Source organism: Bufo gargarizans, chromosome 6 (assembly GCF_014858855.1).
Source record: "Bufo gargarizans isolate SCDJY-AF-19 chromosome 6, ASM1485885v1, whole genome shotgun sequence".
In the NCBI taxonomy this organism is placed as follows: Eukaryota; Metazoa; Chordata; class Amphibia; order Anura; family Bufonidae; genus Bufo; species Bufo gargarizans.
In genome coordinates this window covers 311,328,818-311,351,547 of record NC_058085.1, presented here as the reverse complement: position 1 = coordinate 311,351,547, position 22,730 = coordinate 311,328,818, and the positions used below count along the sequence as shown (strand labels likewise).

General features: G+C 39.0%; 1 protein-coding gene across 1 annotated transcript in view; it reads left to right on the top strand.

Annotated features, from left to right (window-relative positions):
* The window catches only part of HTR7 (5-hydroxytryptamine receptor 7), a 77,988-nt gene extending 56,561 nt beyond the window's left edge, over nucleotides 1-21,427 (top strand). Inside the window, exon 2 of the mRNA XM_044300043.1 lies at nucleotides 20,674-21,427. Within this exon, the coding sequence (XP_044155978.1) occupies nucleotides 20,674-21,427 (754 nt within the window). The remainder of the gene's footprint in view (nucleotides 1-20,673) is intronic.
* Nucleotides 21,428-22,730: the final 1,303 nt, after the last annotated feature.

The window sequence follows — 22,730 nt, the reverse complement described above, 5'->3', positions numbered from 1 at the left end:
GGACAAAGAATTATACCAAAAAGTTATCAAATCTCGACCAGGTCTGGAAAAATTGGGTACTTTTTTTTTTTTTTTTTTTCTCTCTCTACGTGGGGGGAAATGGGAGGGTGGGCGTTGGGAGGTGGTAAAGAAAAAATGAAAGATGAATAGTAATTATCATCTGTTAATAATATTTTTACGTATTGTTGGGATAATGTTTTGTTATGGATGTATTTATTGTACGAAATCGAAATAAAAAGATATAAAAAAACAAAAAAAACAATGCTTTCCCCTGCAACTAAGTAGTTTATGTCTATGGAGCAGGCAGCGCCTGCAGGTCGATCCCTGTATCTGCGTACATAACTTTTGTGAACTTAAAAAAAGCTAATTTACTGCTCCCCCAACATGTTTCATCACTGAATGTGGCATCATCAGGGGATAGGAGCAAATTACATGAGCGCCCTTTTCCTGAAGGTTTTATTAGGGGGATAATCCCTCCCCTTGGTTTTCATGTCCATTCAGAGCACAATCTGTCAAAACGACACTTAAAAACACCTATTGACAGGTAGGTATATACAAAAATAACCTATGAGAGACGCTTCCCCACATGATGTCAAACCTCTCCCAGTCAATTTACTGCCCTGATCGGTGCTTGCGTGTTAGACTTGAAGCAATATATCTCCCCGCTCCTGTCCCGCTGTCGGCGCCTGCGCGTGAAACTTAGAAAGCAAGGGAAGGAAGTGAGAAAGGTGAAGAAACTCGTCATTGCTGTATTTGCACATGACATTTGACTTAATTTCTTTTAGCAGTAATAATACCACATATGCTTATAGACATTATCAGTTTCGGCATAGAGTAATTATACCATGATGTTTGTGGACTTTGTAGGAATTAGTAGTGATGAGCGGCAGGTGCCATATTCGATTTCGACGAAATTCGAGAATATTCGTCGAAATCGAATATTCGCCATTATTCTAGTTAATGCGATTAATATGCGATTTAAATAATCGCGTATTGCGATTTTTAACTTAAAGGCTACTCTCCTATTGAAATAGCAATGCGATTAATTCAAGTTATAATAATCGTATTTCGATTTCAACTTCGCACAGCTATATTCCATATTTGTTAATTCTAGCCTAATATGGAATATGGCAGTGCTAAGCTGAAATCGAAATTCGATCAATTCAAGTTATAATAATCGAATTACGATTTCAACTTGGACCTGGTTTACTATGGTTGGCTTGGTAGAATTAGCGAATATGACGAATGTATTCGTCATATTCCACAAGACGAATATGGCGAATGTATTCGTCATATTCCACAAAACGAAGATAACAAAGTATTCTGCATCTTCGTTTTAGCTACCTATTCATCAACTTCGCAAATTCTAGCAATGATACAGGAAAGTTTACTATAGAGACAGCTAAGTTTAATTCGCTATGCGGTTATATTACTTTTCTTTTTTTTTTTAAATAAATAGAATAATTATAATACCTGATAATTATTATAATTATTCTATTTATTAAAAAAAAGCATCCTAAAGACGCCCCCTCTGCATGTTGATTGACAGGGCCAGGGAACGGGATCGTCCTCTGCTGGCCCTGTCTGCTATCAAGATCTCGCGCCTGCGCTGTAACGGTATTCAGTCGGCGCAGGCGCACTGAGAGGCGGCCGCTCGCTCGGCCGCTTCATCCTCAATGCGCCTGCGCCGATGATGTCACATCTACACCTGGCGCAGGCGCATTGAGGATGGAGCAGCCGAGCGAGCGTCCGCCTCTCAGTGCGCCTGCGCCGACTGAATACCGTTTTGGCGCAGGCGCGAGATTTTGAATGCAAACAGGGCCAGCAGAGAATGATCCCGTTCCCTGGCCCTGTCAATCAACATGAGGAGGGGGTGTCTTTAGGATCGGAGGATGCGGCTGCTACCAGCAAGTAGCCGCCCTACTTGCTGGTAGCAAGGTAATTTGCATATTTTAAAAGCACGTTTTTAACACAATCTACTGACCGAAATGATTAATTAGATTATGTATGCATAAATCGCAGTATAGGGATTATAAGTAAACAAAACAAAAAAACGGTTTAGTGGGGTGACAGAAGCCCTTTAAGAAATAAAAAGGGTATCAATTATGAGAGCCATAGAAAGCCATAAGAAAAATTCCAAAGGGTTTAACTATAACCAAAACACCAGCTCAGGATCTATGTAATCCTGAATTTGAAAAAGAATGGAATACATTATTGAAGGAGCAATCAATTTTACTGATCCAGCTAATTATTAGGAGAAGGACACAGATGTTAGAACAAATAACTAGTCAGTTGAACCATTTGAAAGAGAAGATAGAATAACTACCTAAGAATGAAGAATTCGAGATGTGGCAGCAAAGCTTATGCAAAAGTTTGGATAGAGTTGGACAAGAAATAATAAAAAAAAGTAAAAAAAAATAAAACATCTCCCTTCTAGTGAATATAAAGAAAATAAAGACTTGATTAGTAACAGAATTACCCCAGTTAATCAACAACAAAGGGAAATTGATCAAAATAGACAAACAAATTATACAATACCGGTAAACAATAGATTTGAAATTCTTTCAGAACAGCATTTTTTTAGACAAGACCCCGCCACATAACAGAGCATGACCACAAGGAGGTCTCATCAGTCACCAACACGGAATTAACAATTTAATTCACCTACGAGACACCAATACAGCTTAAGGAACAGGCAAACAGAACAAACACCCAATCACAGAATAAATTACCAAGTGGAATCACCAGGTACACACAACAATGTACAATTCACAACACAGGGTGACTTATCAAGAAGAAAGAGGAAGAAGATACGACGGGGGGGGGGGGGAGATGAAATTTAGAGATGACACAATCTCAAATATGGTAGTAAATTCAAGTAAAATAACAGGAACACTCAAACAAGGTTGTTAAATAAGGGATTAAAGTTTGCTCCAACCACTAAATTAAATCACTTTGACACATATGTAGGCATAGAGAAATTTGTGAGAACTTTGTTTAAAAATATACTTTTTGAAAAATCAACAAAAAAATTAAACCATAAATCTCTGCAGATAGTGTACAGAAGTATGAACATACAGATTTAAAAAAGAAATAAAAGTACCCCACACAGGAATTAAGCCATGAAATCATTACTTTTCGTAAATGTGTGGATGATTTAAGATCAATAAAAGCGAATAGGACAACAAACAACCTTAATAGGGACGAGATAAAAGCGTTAAAATAATTACAGACAAAAGAAAATGTAGTAATAAGACCAGCCGACAAAGGCGGCACCATTGTAATCTGGGGATTAGAAAAATACAATAAAGAATGTCATAAACAACTAGAAGACAGTACTACATATGCCAGACTAGAGGGAGATCCAACAAAAAGATACAATAATGAACTCCGAAATTTATGTGAAAAAGGTTTAATCCAGAATATTTTATCGAGACAAGAATATGATTTTCTGTGATAGCCAACAAAGATTGCAAGTGTTTTACTGTTTGCCGAAGTTGGATAAAAATCCAATATGTCTTTGCAACCGACAGTAAAGAATATGAGAACATACATTAGGGATACAACCCAAATTATTCAGATTTTGGAGGGATTGAAATTCTATTCGAAATGGATAATAGGAACTCTGGATGTGCAATCCTTATACACCAATAATTGATCACAAACAGGGCATCAAAGAAATGAGGGAACAATTGATAAATGAAGGACGACTTAAATTAGAACAAATTAACTTTTTGGAAGATGGAGTAAAATTTATATTATCACACAATTATTTTTATTTCGAATCCAATTATTACGTGCAACATGGCGGTACTGCCATGGGCACCAGGTTCACCCCCAGTTACGCCAATCTGTTTATGGCCCAACGGGAATCCAATAACATCATTCTCAAACTGGGGACGGACCTGGTGCTATGGTACAGGTACATAGACAATGTCATTTTTATTTGGAAAGGGGATGTCAAGTCCCTGAACCAGTTTGTGGAGGATCTAAATAAAAATTATAGGAATATACGCTTCTCCTCAAACCTATACAATGAAGGCATAGAGTTTTTAGACCTAAACAATACTGTAGAGGGAGAACATTTAATATGTAATACCTTCCATAAAGCAGTAGCAAAAAATGGATTTATTTTTTACAACAGCTGCCACTTAACAAGATGGCTGTTGAAGATTCCATATGGTCATTTCAGACGAATTAAGCGTAACTGCACTAAGAATGAAAAATTCAACGAGGAGGCATTACCAATGAAAGAATATTTTTTAGAGAAAAAAATACCCAACCACCCTGGTAAATACAGCATTGGCTAAAGTACGTCAATTGGAAAGACAATCTTTTTTTGCGAAAAATATAGATGAACAATCTACAAAAGAGGAAGTGCTTAGAATAATTTTACCCTTTAGTGTTCAGTATCGTAACAGCAACCAAAATTTAAAAAAATTGGCATTATTTGCAAAAGGACAAAATAATAGGCCCCATTATTCCGACAACCCCACAAATTAGTTATAAAAAAGCAGCTAACTTGGGACTTAAGATAGCACCTTCAATTAAAAAGAGACAGCCAACCAAACAATCTGTACATAAGATGCTAGGAATTAATGGATTCTATAGATGTGAAACTTGCATGGGTTGTAGGTTGACCTCCTTTGAGAAAAAAAAACCTACTGAAATAATGTCCCCTACAAGTTCCCACATACATAAAATAAAGGATTATCTCACTTGTAATACTATGAGTGTGATTTATGTTATAAGATGTCCATATGGGAAGATATATGTGGGGAGAACCAAAAGAATGTTTAAGAAGAGAATCGCACAACATCTGAACAATATTAAGAAGGGATATATTAACCACTCACTGTCCAAGCATTTTAAGGAACATCATAATCAACAAGCAAAGGGTTTGAGCTTTGCAGCAATAGAAAGGGTGGAGAAAGATTGGAGAGGAGGAGACCATGTGGGTAAAATGTCTAGAATAGAATCCAGATGAAATTTTGAGTTGAATACCATCACTCCGCTGGGTCTGAATTCGGAAATAGAATTATTTGGGTTCCTTTAGAAAAAATTGGGGTGGGGGGTGCTTTCTGTCGATGCAAGGTCGGATGGTATAGTATTACGAACATCTGAGGTTGCCTTGGCATTCAGCACCCACCCCTATTCTATGAAATGAAAATGAATTCCTTAATTGGATCATCGTTTTGATGTTGATATGTCGATACTAGAGAAAATCCCTTCATCCAGGTCACAAAATAGAGTATTTCAGCAGCTTCTAGATAAAAAATGCAAGTTGTAAAAATTAACGCATTGCAATCGCATAAGAATCGCATGAAATCTAGTATGTTGTTTTTATTATTTATTTTAGTATGATATATTTATTACTAATGAGAGGAAGATATAACGCAAGTTAACCAATGGGAAAGGGGTAAAATATAGAATAAATTCACCCAACAAATAAATCCTCAAAAGATTCCAGTACTGTGTTTTGTGGTCATTAGGAGGAAAAGGAAGTGAGGTATAAAAAGATGTCTTATTCGGAAGCCAAGTTACCACTGAAGAAGAAGTCAGAATATTAACAGACTTTGAAACGTGTCTGGGAGGAACTTTGGCTTCACGATACTCGTACCTGGCGTATGCTGGAGAGGATAAAAGGCATTAAGTTACTATATAATCAGCTGATTCATTTGTTGGAACGGACATTTATGATTTGAAATCCCGCTTAGCCGGCAAGCAGGGAAAGAGAGCCTCTCAATTGGCTGATCTCCATCACGTGATTTATTGGAGGAGGAGTCTGTAACACGAGGGACGCCAAATTCTGACAGAAAACACAATCGCTCACACAAGAACAGAGGTCATATACAACAAAATAAGGTTGGAAGTGGAGGTAAGAAAAACCCATACTAAAAATTAGTGTGGAAACGCTTTTGCATATATACCATGCAAATGCCGACCGAATAGTGAGTACCTCTGTAACACAAAAGTGAAATTGTGTAGTACCGATTATTAGCAGTTATGTATATGCAATTAGACTGATACTTTCCACTTACCCCTTTCGGATACAACATTCATACTAATGAACTAAATGTGGCAACTTATAAGGAAAGAATAAAAGGGCTACATTAATTGAAACTTATATACAACAAGGTACATAAAGGAGAACTATTTCATTGATTACAACATTGGATGAACTATAGAATGAAAGGCACTGAATAGTATGAGATGTTATGTGCATCAATGGATAAAGGAATGCCTATCCCAGGGTGGATTGATGGTCTGTTTTTAATTTGATGAACTATCAAGATTAATATTCTATTTTACTACATTATTTTGTTGTTTTTCATGGTGTATATTTTTATAGATTATTGCTTATTTTATTGTGATTAGAGAGACCAATTGAAATTTTGTGTACTCTAGATGTTTGAGTGCCTATCTAAGAAGTTATTGATTATTTAATTACCAATATGTCTTCTTTTTTTTAAACGCTCTAAAGCTTCATATTCTTGAGGTGTGAGATTTGATTGGCACCAAGCTTTTTTTAGGTTCAAGATCTGAAAAGATCTGAATATCCTGTGTTACTAAATTCACAAATATATCTATCTTCTTATATTGAGAGAAAGGTGGTGGAAGTCTAGATGTGGGATTTAAAGTTGTAAAAGGTGGATCTAGGGGTATTTCTATGTATTCATTCTCATTTATTAGACTTTCCAAGGTTTCCACGCATTGTCTTTCTTTCTCATTCATATATGACATCATGTTCCAAATGTGAGTATGTTTTATAAAGTACCAACTTCCGTGCGAACAAATTGATGTCTTCTATCCATGTGAATTTATCACATAATGGTACAGGTGAAAAAGTAGGGCCTTTTGATCAAAGGGATTCTTCAGATTCTATTAAAGTCTGTGATAGATTTATAATCTGCCTGTTTTCTCGCTTATCCTTATCTAATTTGGATATTATTTGTTGTATCCCCATTTCTCTCGGTCTCGCAACTGCACTCCTGGGTGGCCTAAAAAAAGGGGGCAATAGTTGTATTTTTGTCCATTATTGAATTTTTGTGTCAATGTATTTCCAGTTATTGAAGTTTGTTGTGGATTCACATTTAGTCCTTGTTCTATTATTGAGTTGGTTGGCTGTACAGAAGAGAAAAATGGCAAGACACCAAAAGATGCCATAGGAATGGCATTTGTGTTTAATTCTCTCATATTTTGATGAGGCTGTTGTCTGTTTCCTACTGTATCTGAACATGTTGTTCTTGTTTTTAAAGTGTCGTTTTGACAGATCGTGCTCTGAATGGACATGAAAACTAAGGGGAGGGATTATCCCCCTAATAAAACCTTTAGGAAAAGGGCGCTCGTGTCATTTGCTCCTATCCTCTGATGACGCCACATTCAGTGGTGCAACATGTTGGGGGAGCAGTAAATTTGCTTTTTTAAAGTTCGCTCCCTGCTCCATAGACATAAACTACTTAGTTGCAGGGGAAAGCATTGTTAAGATCGATGGATAGTTTAAATTCAGCAAAGGTGGACAGTTAGATAGGCAGAATAGACAGTTAATGAGAACAACATTAGGGTAAACGTAGCTAATTAGCATTTATAAGAACTGATTTATGACAACTAAGTCAGCTAATAAAGCTGTTAAGAATAATTATTAAAAGAGCAACAATCAATATTGATGCTTTCTGCTCAGGCTCTAATAAACTAATAGAGCACCTGAGAGACAAAAGGTAATTATAGCAGTTATTTAGCTAAAATAGCTTCCTTGGGACTTCCAGGTCTGGGGTCGCGTGTATGGAGAAGGGAGACTGAGTAGCTCCACCACCTACCACCCTAAAATCAGGGAGCCCATGTACCACGGGGTTATCGAATTCCCCGAAACTCACCGCGACCGGTCCGGTACACTACATGGACAAGTTCCTGCTGAAGTGCGGCTCCCCACATGAAATCCCGGCACTCCTGCAGAGCGCTGACAAAATACAGCGGGGTAAGATGGCGACCACTCCAGAGCACGCCAGCAGGCTCACGAGGTCCTCCTCGCAACCACCCCAATGCCAGACGGACACATCGGCCGCAGCATTAAGCGAAGATCAAGGTGGGATGTCCCCTGATCAGGATATATCCATCTCCTGTAAACATATGGCAATAGAGGTGGCCAAACTACTGGCACCAGACATCAAGGCCACACTAGAAGTCACAGTTTTCACAGCCCTGCAACAGCTCCAAAGCAAGGTGCAATATCGTACCTCACAGATCACAGAGTTAGAGCAGAGATTGTGCAGAGTCGAGGAAGACCTGGAGAAGGCCCATACTCAAACTCGGGAGGCACTTGAATCCAACCAGGCCCTTAAGTAAAAAATCGATGACCGGGAAAACCCCTCCAGAAGGAGTAATCTCAGAATTGTGGGCATACCAGAGTCAGTTCCGCCAAGCCATCTGGCCAAGCTGATATGCGCTGCAGAAATACCGCAGGCCCTGGGGCTCCAAGGCCAGTTCATAGTAGAAAGACCCCATAGACTGGGATCTCCAAGGCAACCGGGTAGCCATCAACATTACGGGGTAGAGGTAAGACACGACTACATCACTTACCTTGGAGTGAAAATAGGAAACTCCCCTACCTCCCTCTACTCACTCAACTACCCGCCACTAATCCAGAAGATCACAAGAGAGTTAGAAAGATGGGGAGATCTGCCTCTGTACCCTAAATGGGAGGGCCCAACTTACCAAAAAATGACTAGCTTCTAAAAATTACTATACACCCTACAAACCATCCCACTTTTATTAAAACACTCAGACATATGGAAATTACAATCAGCATTCACAAATTTCCTTTGGAAAAAAGAGACCACGCATAGCATATAACAAATTGACTATCTTAAAATGGGAGGGGGCCTTCAATTGCCGAACATGCGCTAACCTAGCAGCTTTGTTCTGACAGGTGGGGCACCTCCTTATTCTCAGCTGGAAGGATAGAGCGCGAATTAGGCTACTTTCACACCTGCGTTCAGGTGTCCGCTCGTGAGCTCCGTTTGAAGGGGCTCACAAGCGGCCCTGAACGCAGTCGTCTGGCCATAATGCATTCTCAGTGGAGGCGGATCCACTGAGAATGCATCCGTCTGCCAGCGCTCAGCCTCTGCTCAGTGAGTGGACACCTGAACGCTGCAAGCATAGGAGTGGATCCGTCTGATGAAACATCAGACGGACACGCTCCGAACGCTAGTGTGAAAGTAACCTTAGCCGCCCCATGTGATCTCCCAGCACTACTGCATACTAGGCTCAGAGATATTCTGACCCAAATCAAACAATCAATACTGCTGAGAGACACCATCATGGCTTGGAAGGCAGTACGAAAAATCTACCGACTCCCCGTATACCTCACCCCTCACCCCTCACATGCCATTGTGGATGCTGCCCTTTTCCCAGGGAAGATACAACAAAATGTACAGAGTCTGGAAACAAAAAGGCATTCACAAATTGCATGATATTTTGGATAATGCAAAACAGAAGCTAATCACATGGGACGAGTTCCATGTTATATACAGCATAAACTCTTCCCATTTCTTCCGTTCCAGCAAATTTGCTCCTACTGCAGAGAGCAGGCTGAGCAGCTAGGGGAGGGAGACAGACTAGCCAGGTTTTTAGGTGCTGACAAATCTATGATCCCCCTGACAGATATGTATCGTAAACTCCACGATACTAAAAATATACCTCTGGTTGCAAATACATTCTCTACCTGGGAAAAGGAACTTGACGACCTAAATTTAAATAGGCAGGTGAGGGATGCATATGAGTGTGTAAGGAAAGCAACGAACAATGGCGTGAAACCCAATTTAGAATAATGCACAGGGCAACATATGCTTTTAACTCCAGCAATTAATCTAACCCTTAAAATATATATACTTTAATTATACACTCTAAAATGTGGAATAGTAGACACACAGAACACCAATCACTGAAAATGAACTCAGATAATACCACGGTAGGCAGCTATATCGGTATCAAAAAGGGTGGGGGGCTATTCCTATGAACTCACCCTGGTCTAGTGCTCAGCCCAGGGACAACCTCTTATGGTGGGGACTCCCTGTCCTCGAACCTGGGCTAATAGAGTCCTACAATAGCCCTAATAGGGTAATGATTAAATAGGTGCCTGCAAGTGGAAGGTACAAATGAAAAGACAAACGTTACATACACATACTCCTATAAAGATAGGGTCAGTTGATGGACTATGTATACAACCCTAATGCTGTAATATGACAGCCAGAAGGTACATAGTGCATCAAGGTGTACGTAATTAAATACCCCCATCAATTGATATACATAAAAAGAATACCCCAGGGAAATCTCAGAGAGCTGGAGATCTACTGTTGTAACCTGTGAGCCTCATATTAGTGATCTGATCCATACAGAGTTGAGGCAGCGTCATGGGGGAATGGTGCATAAGTTATAATGCACATTGCAGGGGTCTTAAAAGGCACTGTTCCTAGATATTACTTTTTAAAGGGGTTTACCAGGATTACTATTGTGTTTAACAGATATGCTCATGTAGTTGCTTACCTCACGTATATCTTCCCCATGCTTTTTTTTTATTTCAATTTAGCCTCTCCTGACCTGTTTTCACCATGTAAACAAATCCAAATCTTTTTCCATCCTGTATGTAGTACTTCCTGTTCCTGTATCCAAATAAACCCACCCTTCTCCTTCTGCCACAGCTCCAGCATTGCCTCAACAGTGCCCAACTAGTCTATAGCTCCTCCTACCCAGCTAGTTACATAGACACTACCCTAGACACACCCATGGACATAACATTACAGGAATTAAATAGCAGCATGGACATGGTCACGTGACCACAGCTCAGAATGGAAGATAGGAGCACAGAATGGAAGATAGGAGCAATAAAGGTAAAAGGAATACATTACAGCTACCTTCATCAATTTTTATTTTAAAGGATGTTGATGTAAATCGGAAAAAAAACATTAAATTAAATTCAGCTCTACAGCACATATTTAAGGACGTCTCTCGATTTTAATCTCAATTTTCTTTTCTGTTTTCCTGATGCTAAAGAAGCTTAAAGAATACCAATACGCTTATTGTTTTTTCCTTAATATATAGTATGGTCTATTTGCTGTTAACAGCTATCTCTGTCCACCCCACGGAGATTGAACGGAACATCAGGACACATGATTAATCTGCATCTCTATTAGGATGGTGGAATGGGATCCTCATTTTCTGTATTGGGGGGGAATCATTTTTATTTTTATTTTGTTATAAACTGCATTATAAAATGTACTGCTGTAGTAACCTAGAGCCTTCCTAAGAGAAAGAACAGCTTCCCAGAGCTGTGAAGATACGAGATGTGCTGCACCTAAAACTACGGATACTGGACGCCTGTGCTAGCATTTCTCCTGCGGTGTTGCAATCAGTGTGTGAAGAGTGGGAGAAGAGGGTTGCATTGACAATTCAACACAATGGGCAGCACATTGAACACATTTTATAAGTGGTCAGAAACTTGTTTAAAACTCATGAAAGAATAAAGTTACATTAAAACCAAGCACACCATTGTTTTTCTTGTGAAATTCCCAATAAGTTTGATGTGTCACATGACCCTCTTCCTATTGAAAAAACTAAAGTTGGATTCAAAATGGCCAACTTCAAAATGGCCGCCATGGTCACCACCCATCTTGAAAAGTTTCACCCCTCACATATACTAATGTGCCACAAACAGGAGGTTAACATCACCAACCATTCCCATTTTATTAAGGTGTATCCATATAAATGGCCCACCCTGTACATTTTTCTTATCTTCCGTCCGACAAACAGAAAGTTATACAAACAGATGCAAATCCGGTTTTAAAAAATGCTGAAAAACTAGTTCATAGATTTAATCATTATATAAAGGATACCCCATATTATATACAATCATCATTAAAATCACATGTACTGTATATGAATAGTTTTTTTTCCCTTTTTTTTCCTCTATACATGCTGCACATTCTACCTAAGAGTTAAGAACGTAGCCTTGTATGTGAAAGAAAGAAAACTATAATTAATCTTCCCTCTGTTTCTTCTTGTATATATGGTAATCTGTATTAAACAAATAAAAATAATTCATCACTATATTTTCTCATATATCAGTATACTGTTATTTAGTCCCCGGAACTCTCCCCCTCTCTTTTTTTTTAACTGCACAGACTCAAAATCAAAATACATGTGTTCTCATACAAACTCATCTCAAGCACAGAATCTGGGAGAGGCTGGCAGTTTACCTAAATGGACAGTCAAAGCCCCGCTTAAAGGGACCCACAGTCAAAGGGATCTATACACTGTTCCCTTAACCCTTATTTTTACCCTAACTTTTTAACTCCATAAATATTTTCATTTATCAGTCTCTAATGCAAGTCATGGATCGACTGCACCAGGGCACTAAAAACTTAAAACTACACAGATGCATTTTCATGATGTTTCCTTATTAACTATTGGATGAACTCTAATATCTATAATGGGCAGACTCTCAACTGCCCAAGTTCCTGCAGACTATCAGACTGCCTCAATGAACTCTCCGGATATATATTTAGCTTGTAGAGCTCTCATGTGACAGTTTAAACTGACACCCTTCCCTTGTCTAATAGACAACTACTCATACAAACTTTTTTTTGCCCAAGACCTAATTCTGGTACTAAATGTATTATCGTTAGATCTTAAAGACTTAACACGACTTGTGCATGAAGAATTTACTAAAAAATATACAGGTGAAACTCGAAAAATTAGAATATTATGTAAAATTCATTCATTTCAGTAATGCAACTTAAAAGATGAAACTAACATATTAGATAGACTCATTACATGCAAAGCGAGATATTTCAAGCCTTTATTTGTTATAATTTGGATGAATATGGCTTATAGCTTATGAAACCCCAAAGTCACAATTTTGAGGTACCCTTTGTTCAGGGGGTATGGATTAATTAGCTGACTGGAGTGTGGCACTTTGAGCCGAGAATATTAAACCTTTTCACAAAATTCTAATTTTAAGCTGCATTAATGCAATTCCTTTTATATTGCATTACTGAAATAAATGGACTTTTGCTCAATATTCTAATTTTTCGAGTTTCACCTGTATATGTACAGTACAGACCAAAAGTTTGGACACAACTTCTCATTCAAAGAGTTTTCTTTATTTTCATGACTATGAAAATAGTAGATTCACACTGAAGGCATCAAAACTATGAATTAACACATGTGGAATTATATACATAACAAAAAAGTGTGAAACAACTGAAAATATGTCATATTCTAGGTTCTTCAAAGTAGCCACCTTTTGCTTTGATTACTGCTTTGCACACTCTTGGCATTCTCTTGATGAGCTTCAAGAGGTAGTCACCTGAAATGGTTTTCACTTCACAGGTGTGCCCTGTCAGGTTTATTAAGTGGGATTTCTTGCCTTATAAATGGGGTTAGGACCATCAGTTGCATTGTGGAGAAGTCAGGTGGATACACAGCTGATAGTTCTACTGAATAGACTGTTAGCTGCTTTTTTCTTCCCATAGGACAAATTCTAACAGTCTATTCAGTAGAACTATCAGCGTATGATACAAAGAGATGTGATGGTAGCAAGATATCTTACCCTGAGTTTTCTACTCTAATGGCCCTTCCTAGCCCCACCTAAAGGTCAGTAAGCATAAAGCATGAACAGTTACCTCATACTGCAGAAATGCAGCCAGGTATAGACATCACTAAGCAGTTACATGAAGTTATAGAATCAATTAAAAACCTTGCTTTACCCAATGTATACAGGCGACCTAAAATGACAAACACCCACAGAAGATACCTGAAGAAGGGATTATACCATTGTTTTCAATTTGAGTCAGTTCTGCAATTCAGGGGCTGGCGTTTTAAAGATGCAGACATGTCCCTTCATAGCATAGTGTGGGAACAGCTGCCACGTGAAGCCTCAATAGCTTACCGCTTAGCTCCTATCAATTAAGCTTAGCCGTAAGCAGGTCTGTGGCATTTAACGTGAACTACCACTGTGGAAACCAATGACGGTTTCAGAGTCAAAATCCACTAAATGAACAGGCCCTTAGACAAGGTTAGTAACTCTGCCCCATTAGTGCCTGCCTTTAGTGTTTAAAACAGAACTGTATAGATTATATATCATTTACAGGACATTTTCATATTGTATAAAAGTTACTAGTACCAAGTAATCAGTCAACTGCAGTGTCTATGATTTCCTAATTTCAATTAATAATCACATTACATACCATATATGTATAGTGTTCTTGAGAAAGACATATGGAAGCACCTCAACAGTACATCCTTCGGACATCTTTGCTTATTGACGTCCGCACAGTAAGATATTTCTTTACTGCCTTTGTAAACATTTTTACATTTAACCCGACACATGGCAAAAAAAGTCTGCAGAGATCTTAGAACTGATTGTTTTATGTTATAAGCCAAGCACTTGACAAGGTGACATGTCCTGATGTCTAGAAAATAAATTCACTTTAATAAGTATAAAAGGAATTGTACAGTAAAACTGGTTAAGCTGAAAAAAAAAAATATATTCCTGATTTTATCGACAGCTGAGGTTAAAGGGTTGTTTGGAAGAAGATGTAATCAAGTTTTATGTCAATCAATGACAGAATATGAAGGAAGTGTTTAAAGGGAGTAATGAAAATCATGACCTCATTACTCCTCTAAACAGCACCCTATACAGTCAACACAAGTACGATTTCTGATTGACATCAATAATTAACAGATCAGGGTACAGTAGAAAATGGCAGTAATTAATGCAATAGATTGACATTGGATGTGGAAAATCTATGTATTTGAGACTTATCATCTATTGCATCCTCACATCTTAACTAAGACCACTGTTCACAGTATCAGGACTTAGTAGATTATTTTATTTTTATCATCCAGTTTTCACCATATCTTCCTGTGGTGGGCACATTGTACCTCTGTCCAACACATGAAAGAGGGGTTTAGGGTTTCAACCCTTCCCATATCCAACCCATCCATCCCTGCTAAGTATAGTAAATGAAATTGTAACTGGCGTAAGCCGAGTCTGTGACCAGTGGCAATAGGAGCATGCACATTGCACCGATGAAGTCAATGACTGTACTCCTTACTTCACATTTGGTTGATGTACGTGGCATATGGTTGAGTGAGCAGTACTACGCCTCATCAGTACAATGCTTTAAAATTTTTGTACTATGTGAGTCAATACCACTGGAGTCTTTAGGTGAAAACCTGGGATAGCACTCCAGTTGTGATGCAGTGAGACCCCACTGGAGTCTCTAGGTGAAAACCTGGGATAGCACTCCAGTTGTGATGCAGTGAAGTACCACTGAAAGGGTTCTTCAACCACATAGCCAATAGTGCTATCCCTTACCTACTGCCCTGGATTTTGTATACTATTTTCTCCAGGTGAGTTAGAATTTATTTACTGTACTTTGGAGGGATGGATTGATTGATATGCACAGGTTTGGGACCCTAAACTCCAGCAGCATAATGGGATGCTAATGGTTTACTGGCCCCAAAACCAGTTCCCTTTAAGACTACTCTGTGGGCAAAGGGGCGTTCTTCTAAGTAAAACAAATATAGTGTGTAATTTATGGTGTGGCTTCTGAATGTCACAAAGCAGCGGATTGTTTCTTGTAAATTTCAGTTTTTATTAACAAGCATAATAAAAGTGATAAAAGCTTACAATATTATAGAATGAGGTAACAATCACCATTACAAATACATATATGTGAGCAATATATTCTATTACAACAGCAAAAAGATATTATTTCCTAGTTCTAAACAAAGAAAGAAAAATCACAAGTGAGAAAACACTTCTAATGATTATCATCCAGTGTATAATCTATTCAAGATTCATAACAAGGAGAGCATTTATTGAATATGAGAACAATTCTAATAAACCAATATAAGTCAGTCAAAGAAGAACTCGTAGAATGGTAAAGGGAAAGGAAGGAAAGGGGGAGGGAAGGGGAGGGGGAGGAAAACAAAACAAGGTAACAAACGGTGGGGAACAAAAATTGTCACATGTTCTTAGTAAGTAATCTAAGAAAGAGAAGAAGGAAAAAAAAATCACTTGTTAAAGATATATTTCAGTCAAAATATTTGGAGATCCTGTTTGTAGAAACATAATCGCTCCACTTGGTCCAGATCCCGAGGTACTTTTTGGGGTTGCCGGCAATAGTCCATCTAAGTTTCTCGAACCGGCTAATAGTTAAGACTTCCGTTAACCAATCCTGTATAGTAGGTATTTGTACACTCAACCAGTGTCTAGGTATGATGGTCTTTAACGGCGCAAGTAAGAAGGGAAATAGTAGATCTTTAAGGATATTATGTGTTTTGTTATAGAGTCCCAGTAGAACGAGTTCTTCGTCTACTTCTACACGTGTCCCATATATGTCAGCGAGTATCTGATAAAATTTCTGCCACAAAGGGGCAATTTTAGAGCATGAAAACCAGATGTGTGTAATGGAACCAACCCCACCACCGCACCTCCAGCAGAGCGTGGAAATCTCCGGATTGATTTTGTTTAAAAGAACAGGAGTTCTGTACCACCTAGAGATTAACTTATAGTGCGACTCTTGAAGCCTTGTTGATGTGATTTTGGGTATAGATGAATGCAAAATTGACATCGTTCCCTGCTCATTAAATGACTTTTTAAGCTCAGTTGACCAGCTAGATAGATACGGTGGAGGGGGTACGGTCCAGTTGATGATAGAATAAAACCTGGATTTGCCATGGCATATGGGAGTCCTTCTCAGCATCAATTTAGAGAGGTCATGATCATTCTCTTGAGTCGTGAACTGAGGGTTCAATAGTGAGAAATGCTTTAAGATCTGGTCGTACTCCTTTTTAGAGAATTGGGGGAGACTTCTATTTTCCAAATATTTCTTATGTTCCATTGGGGAATCAGCTGAATATAAAGCTCTCAAAGGCAATGTGTAGCAGCGGATTGTTTCTAAAACACAATGATTTCTTCTTTAATACAGTTAATATTTCAGATGTTAAGAACCCCAAAAATCTATGCAGAGAAATTTTTAATATCAGCAGAAATCCAGCTCTCTACTTTATATTCATCAGTGCACATCACATCCTGAGTGCAAGCTTCGTGAATGTCATATTCCTATTCTATCTTCTGGGCCCTAAATTGTTGGCCTTACTCCTATATATTCAGTATCTAGTAATAATTTCCTTGTTCCCTTGGCTCCCCACTGTCATCATTCCAGGTAAAAACAGAAGAGAGAATGTGTATGGTAATGAGGTTTTTTCAGACATGACTTTGATGAATTAGCCAATGTTATACTTGTCAGTTGTAAGACCATGAACAAACGTTAGCATGTTCCCACTTTTATTGTGTACATCAACCTGTTAAATCACCAGGGAAAATGGCTGTAAAACAATGACACAAGCTAATATCAGCAATCAAAAATATAGGGTTGAATATGCTTTTATATTCATAGTGAAAATGAATTTTTAGGTGTAATAAGTATTTAATAAAAGGTCGCTTACATGATTTTGTAAACCTCAAATACAAGTGGTAGTGTATAATGTTAAGATAACTGTAATATTATTCACAGGAATACCCAATTGCCGTATAAAAAAATATAAGGGCAGATTTAAATTTTAAAGATTCAAAGATATGATGAAAAAGTGACAAACTTCACTTGCGCAAGTGTCCTTTCTTCACAAGCCTTTGACAAAAAGGAAGCGGGGCTGGCGGCCCCACCACATTTATCATCTTCTACACTAGTTTTCTGTGGCAGACAAACATTGAATTCTACATCAGCAAGGGGCTGGCTTAGGTTTTAATTTGGGAGCACAGACTGGCGGATGCTGTGCCTAATTTTTGATGAGGTGTACACCTCGTCATTATTCAGACGCAGCATCCGGTAGCCCACCGGGTTATTATAGTCCTGAATATGCTGCCGGGCTATGGTCATATGCCCCATGGACTGCACATTTAAACTCTACACGAAGATCTCTTCCTGCTTACATTATAGAAATGAACATGAGGTTCTTAGCATACATTGTGATCAAAATACATAAGCTCACTTGCCACTTTATGGCAACCTCTTTCAAATGGGTCCCTACTCTATTGGGTGTATCACTACATGGTGACTACTGCAACCCAGCACCCAAAAGGGGAGCACCACTGCTTCCAGGCTAAGCCTTTTGGCGTGGGCCACCCCACCCCACAGATTATTGCAAGAATATATCTTAGATACGCCATCAATGGTAAATTGACCCTTGATACTTTTACTGATCGAGTGAAGTGGCAGCAGCGCTCTCAGCTTTCTTCAGTGTCCAGGCCAATACATGGATGCCCATTGACACTGGAATGTGTCGACTGGACATTTGTGGTATATCCTAGCCATATGTCACCAATGTCTTTTTAGGTGACTACCTCTTTAACTGCACTGGAAAAATATAATGTAGCTCCAATTGGTTGCATTAGCAATATAGTCACTTTTTTGCGAAAGTTTTGATATATGAAGAAGCACATCAGACTCTTTCAGATGTAGCTATTCAGTGCGGAGATAATATGTGGGGGGTAAAAATAACTCTCCTGTGACAGATGCAAAATTTCCCTGGTTGAAAATATCTTTTTGTTAATTGCCAATTTATATAATTACTTATTGCTTTTTTTAAACTCTGGTATTTGATTTATTTGTTGCACATTTTACTGTACATAACTGATCCTACACTGACAATAAAAACACATTTCTTACAGAAACATACAGAAATTATTCCTTTGTCTGCTGGGCAGTTCTTGGAATGCAATGTTAGTGGGCCAAATCCTTATATATTGTCCGATGAGGTTGCAAATCAAAAAAAAATAAATGATATCCAAATATATTTTAAAGGGTCACTGAACTTTAAAAAAAAACTTTTGATATGTCATAATGACATATCAAAGGTTTTGATTTATTGGGAGTCCGAGTGCTGAGACTCTGACGATCCCTAGATTTAGGAGAGAGAAGTGCTCACATTAGCGTGCTCTCTCTCTCCTTTCTGCAGGAGACAGGACTCGATAGAAAGTACTCCACCCATCAAAACCTTTGATATATTGCTATGATATATGAAAATGTTCAGTGATCTTTAATGAATAATATAATATGAGTTAGTTCAAAGTTATGAAGACATGATACTCGGAGTCAGAGGTGACTCTATATATTCTTAAAAATCCATAAAAGGAAGTAAGATAAGCCGTAAAATGCATACCTCATCTGTTGTAGAACCTAATTTTGCAAAGAAGGTTGTCAACCTCCTGTCCACCATTTATTCACTGATTAATATGAAACACCATCAACTATTTTTGCAGTATATTGTAGGTTGCTCTGGGAACAAAGTGTCATGGGCAAGTTACATGCATGCGTCCTGCCAGATGCCCGGCTCTAGCAATGAGCATGATGCATGGGTGTCTCATCAAATTTAAGCACACCTCCAACAAGTGGTTTTGTTCTTGCCCAACATTACATGAATGGGTGGTCACAGGACTGCGATGCTATTGACACTAGAGTCATGGCCATGTGGCTTGGATCACCATGGCATGCAGCCCTATGCAGACACAGAACAGTTTTTAATAGTTAAAAAAAACATCCAGGGTGCAGGTATCCTCTTTTTTAGAAAAAAAAGCTGGGGTGTCACTCTTTCCTAGCACCAAGAACACCTGGTCTGACAAAACTAGTGACTAGAGGCAAAACGATCTTCTTGACATGAGCATCTATGCCTCTTTTAATTTATCTCATGATGTCATTTGCATTGGCAGATAAATAGGTTGTCTGGTTTTCTGACATTGATGGCTTATCCTCCGGATAGGTCATCAATATCAGAGTGGTAAGGGTCTGACTTCCAGCACTCCCGCTGATCAGCCGTTTGTAGGGGTGGCAGCACTTGGAATGAAGTAGTTATAATTACCTTGCACTGAATATACAGTCTCAGCGACTTGTAGCTAAATGTTGAAGAGCACAAGCTCTCCCCCCAAAAAAAGATCAGCTGGGGTACCGGTAATCAGACCTACGCTGATCTGACATTGATGACGTATCCTGAGAATAGGTCAGCAAAATTGGAAAAACGGACAATCCGTTTAAGTTTACTGTCCACAGTATCCCCAAGACTTTTTCAGTGACAATTTTATCCTTTGTTTTATTGTTTAATACATCACTGTAGAATTTGTTTCCTCTGCCCTTACATTTATTTCCATCAATCTAAATTTGTTATTTTTCTGGCCAAATTTCCAGCTACGCCAAATACCGCTATGAGCATTATATGGCAGATACATGAGACATTTGTCATTACTTAAAGGGGTTATACCATGAATAATGTAAATAATGAAAATTATACATAATCTAGTACATTGACTACCTCTTTCTAAAAAAGCTAGAACCAGCCCTGTACCTGACATGGATCCAGAGATCTCCCCATTGCTGCAGCTAGTGGCAGTCTATGGAGCACGTGCTTCCGTCTCAGTGAGCAGGACAGAGAAACTAGAAAAAGAGCAAACAGCAGGTGGCGCTGTACAGATGGATTTCATTGAATAACTCATTAGCTATAATACATTTTTAATTACATGCAATTGTAAAAGTACTCAGATCCAGGTGCAGGTTTAAAAACTGCAAAATATTTTTTATGGGACAACCCATTTAACATTGTTCTGCTTATTTTCAGGTATCTTGGAATAACCCGGCCTTTGACCTACCCAGTGAGGCAAAACGGGAAATGTATGGCCAAAATGATCCTGTGCGTCTGGCTCCTTTCGGCATCAATCACATTGCCTCCTCTCTTCGGCTGGGCTCAGAATGTAAATGATGACAAAGTTTGCTTAATTAGTCAAGATTTTGGCTACACCATTTATTCTACAGCTGTTGCCTTCTACATCCCCATGTCAGTCATGCTGTTCATGTACTACAGAATATTCAAAGCCGCTAAGCGGAGTGCAGCCAAACACAAGTTTACCGGGTTCCCGCGATCAGAGGAGAGCGAGGGAATGATAGCAGCAAATGGAGTGGGAAAAATACACAAAGAATCAGAAGACTGTACAAATCTGTCAAAATTGCTGAAAAATGACAGGAAAAACATTTCCATTTTTAAAAGAGAACAGAAAGCGGCCACTACACTTGGAATTATTGTAGGGGCTTTCACTATATGCTGGCTACCTTTTTTTATACTTTCAACCGCAAGACCTTTTATCTGTGGAACAGAGTGCAGCTGTATTCCCTTGTGGATGGAAAGGACCTTTTTATGGCTGGGATATGCAAACTCTCTGATAAATCCTTTCATTTATGCCTTTTTTAACAGAGACCTGAGGACAACCTATCGAAATCTGTTACAATGCAGGTACAGAAATATCAACAGGAAGCTGTCAGCTGCAGGGATGCATGAGGCTTTGAAGCTGGCAGAAAGGCCCGATCGTACCTTGTAAGAATACCGCTTATAACATTCTATATTACTTCTAAAATGTACCGTCCATGAATAATTAGGAATGATTAATATTCCTAGCACCAAGGGGGAAACATATCATCCCTTCTGTGCCAGGAAACTGGCACCAAAAAGTCACAAAGAGTTTTACATACCGCTCGCAACTTTTCAAGGTGTTGAGTGGCGTCACGCTGGCATAGGCAGCCCATCACATTAATTATAATCTACTTCAGGATACTGGCATAGATTATAGTGGAAATCTGCGCCAGCATGCTTGGCGCACAGTGATGCACTGAAAATATTAAAAGACATGCATGCACCTCTTAATAATTGTGGCACATAAGATGCCAGCGGGGCAGAGTATAAGACTGGTATGTAAAACACTGGTCTTGATAAATGTCTCACAAAGTTTTTAAATTCAATCTCCAGCAAAAGTTAACTTGTCTGGTTTAGGAAGTCCATTTGTTTGGAATTCTGACTTAATATGGGTTAGTTACCTTTCAGGACCCAAATCTATTAGCCTAATTGAGAGAGTGGTTACAAAGAATGCATCTTGCTCTGGAGGACAAATCTGTATATTACAGTGATACTGATTTCAAAGAAGATAGTGTAATGATTAAAGGGGTTGTCTCGGCTGAGACAATGGGGGCATATCGCTAGGATATACCCCCATTGTCTGATAGGTGGGGGTACCACCTCTGGGACCCACACCTATATTAAGAACGGAGACCTAAAAGTGGTGGACAGCACACTGCGCATGTGCAGCCGCCCTCCATTCATTTTCTATGGGGCCACTAAAAATAACTGAGTGCTGGCTCGGCTATTTCCGTCAGGCCCATAGAAGTGAATTGGGGCGGTTGCCTGTCATGCGCAGTGCGAACCCATTCACTTCTATAGGGAGTGCGCTTGGTGGTGACCGGACTAAAGTCCTCCAGCCACCACCTTGCGGGACTCCGTTCCCGATATAGGTGCAGGTCCCAGCGGTGTGCCCCCATTGTCTCAGATAAGCAACCCCTTTAAGTTATCCTGTGGGGATGCTGTAGGAAAACGCTTGAACACTTGTCCGGTTTCCCTACAAATTACAGGTGAGGATCCTGGAGCAGTTTGCACTTTTTTTCCATGTCTTTCTAGACCCAGTGACCTCCCATACACCGATCATAACGGCTAGGAGCCCAGTATATGGGACCTCAATAGTTTTTGCTTCTGGGGCATGTAGCTCTGCAGCAGAGAACACCCATGCACAGTACCCACTGTAATTTGTGCAAATGGAAAAGGATGGCTGGCCAGGAGTAGTATTGAGCTCAAAT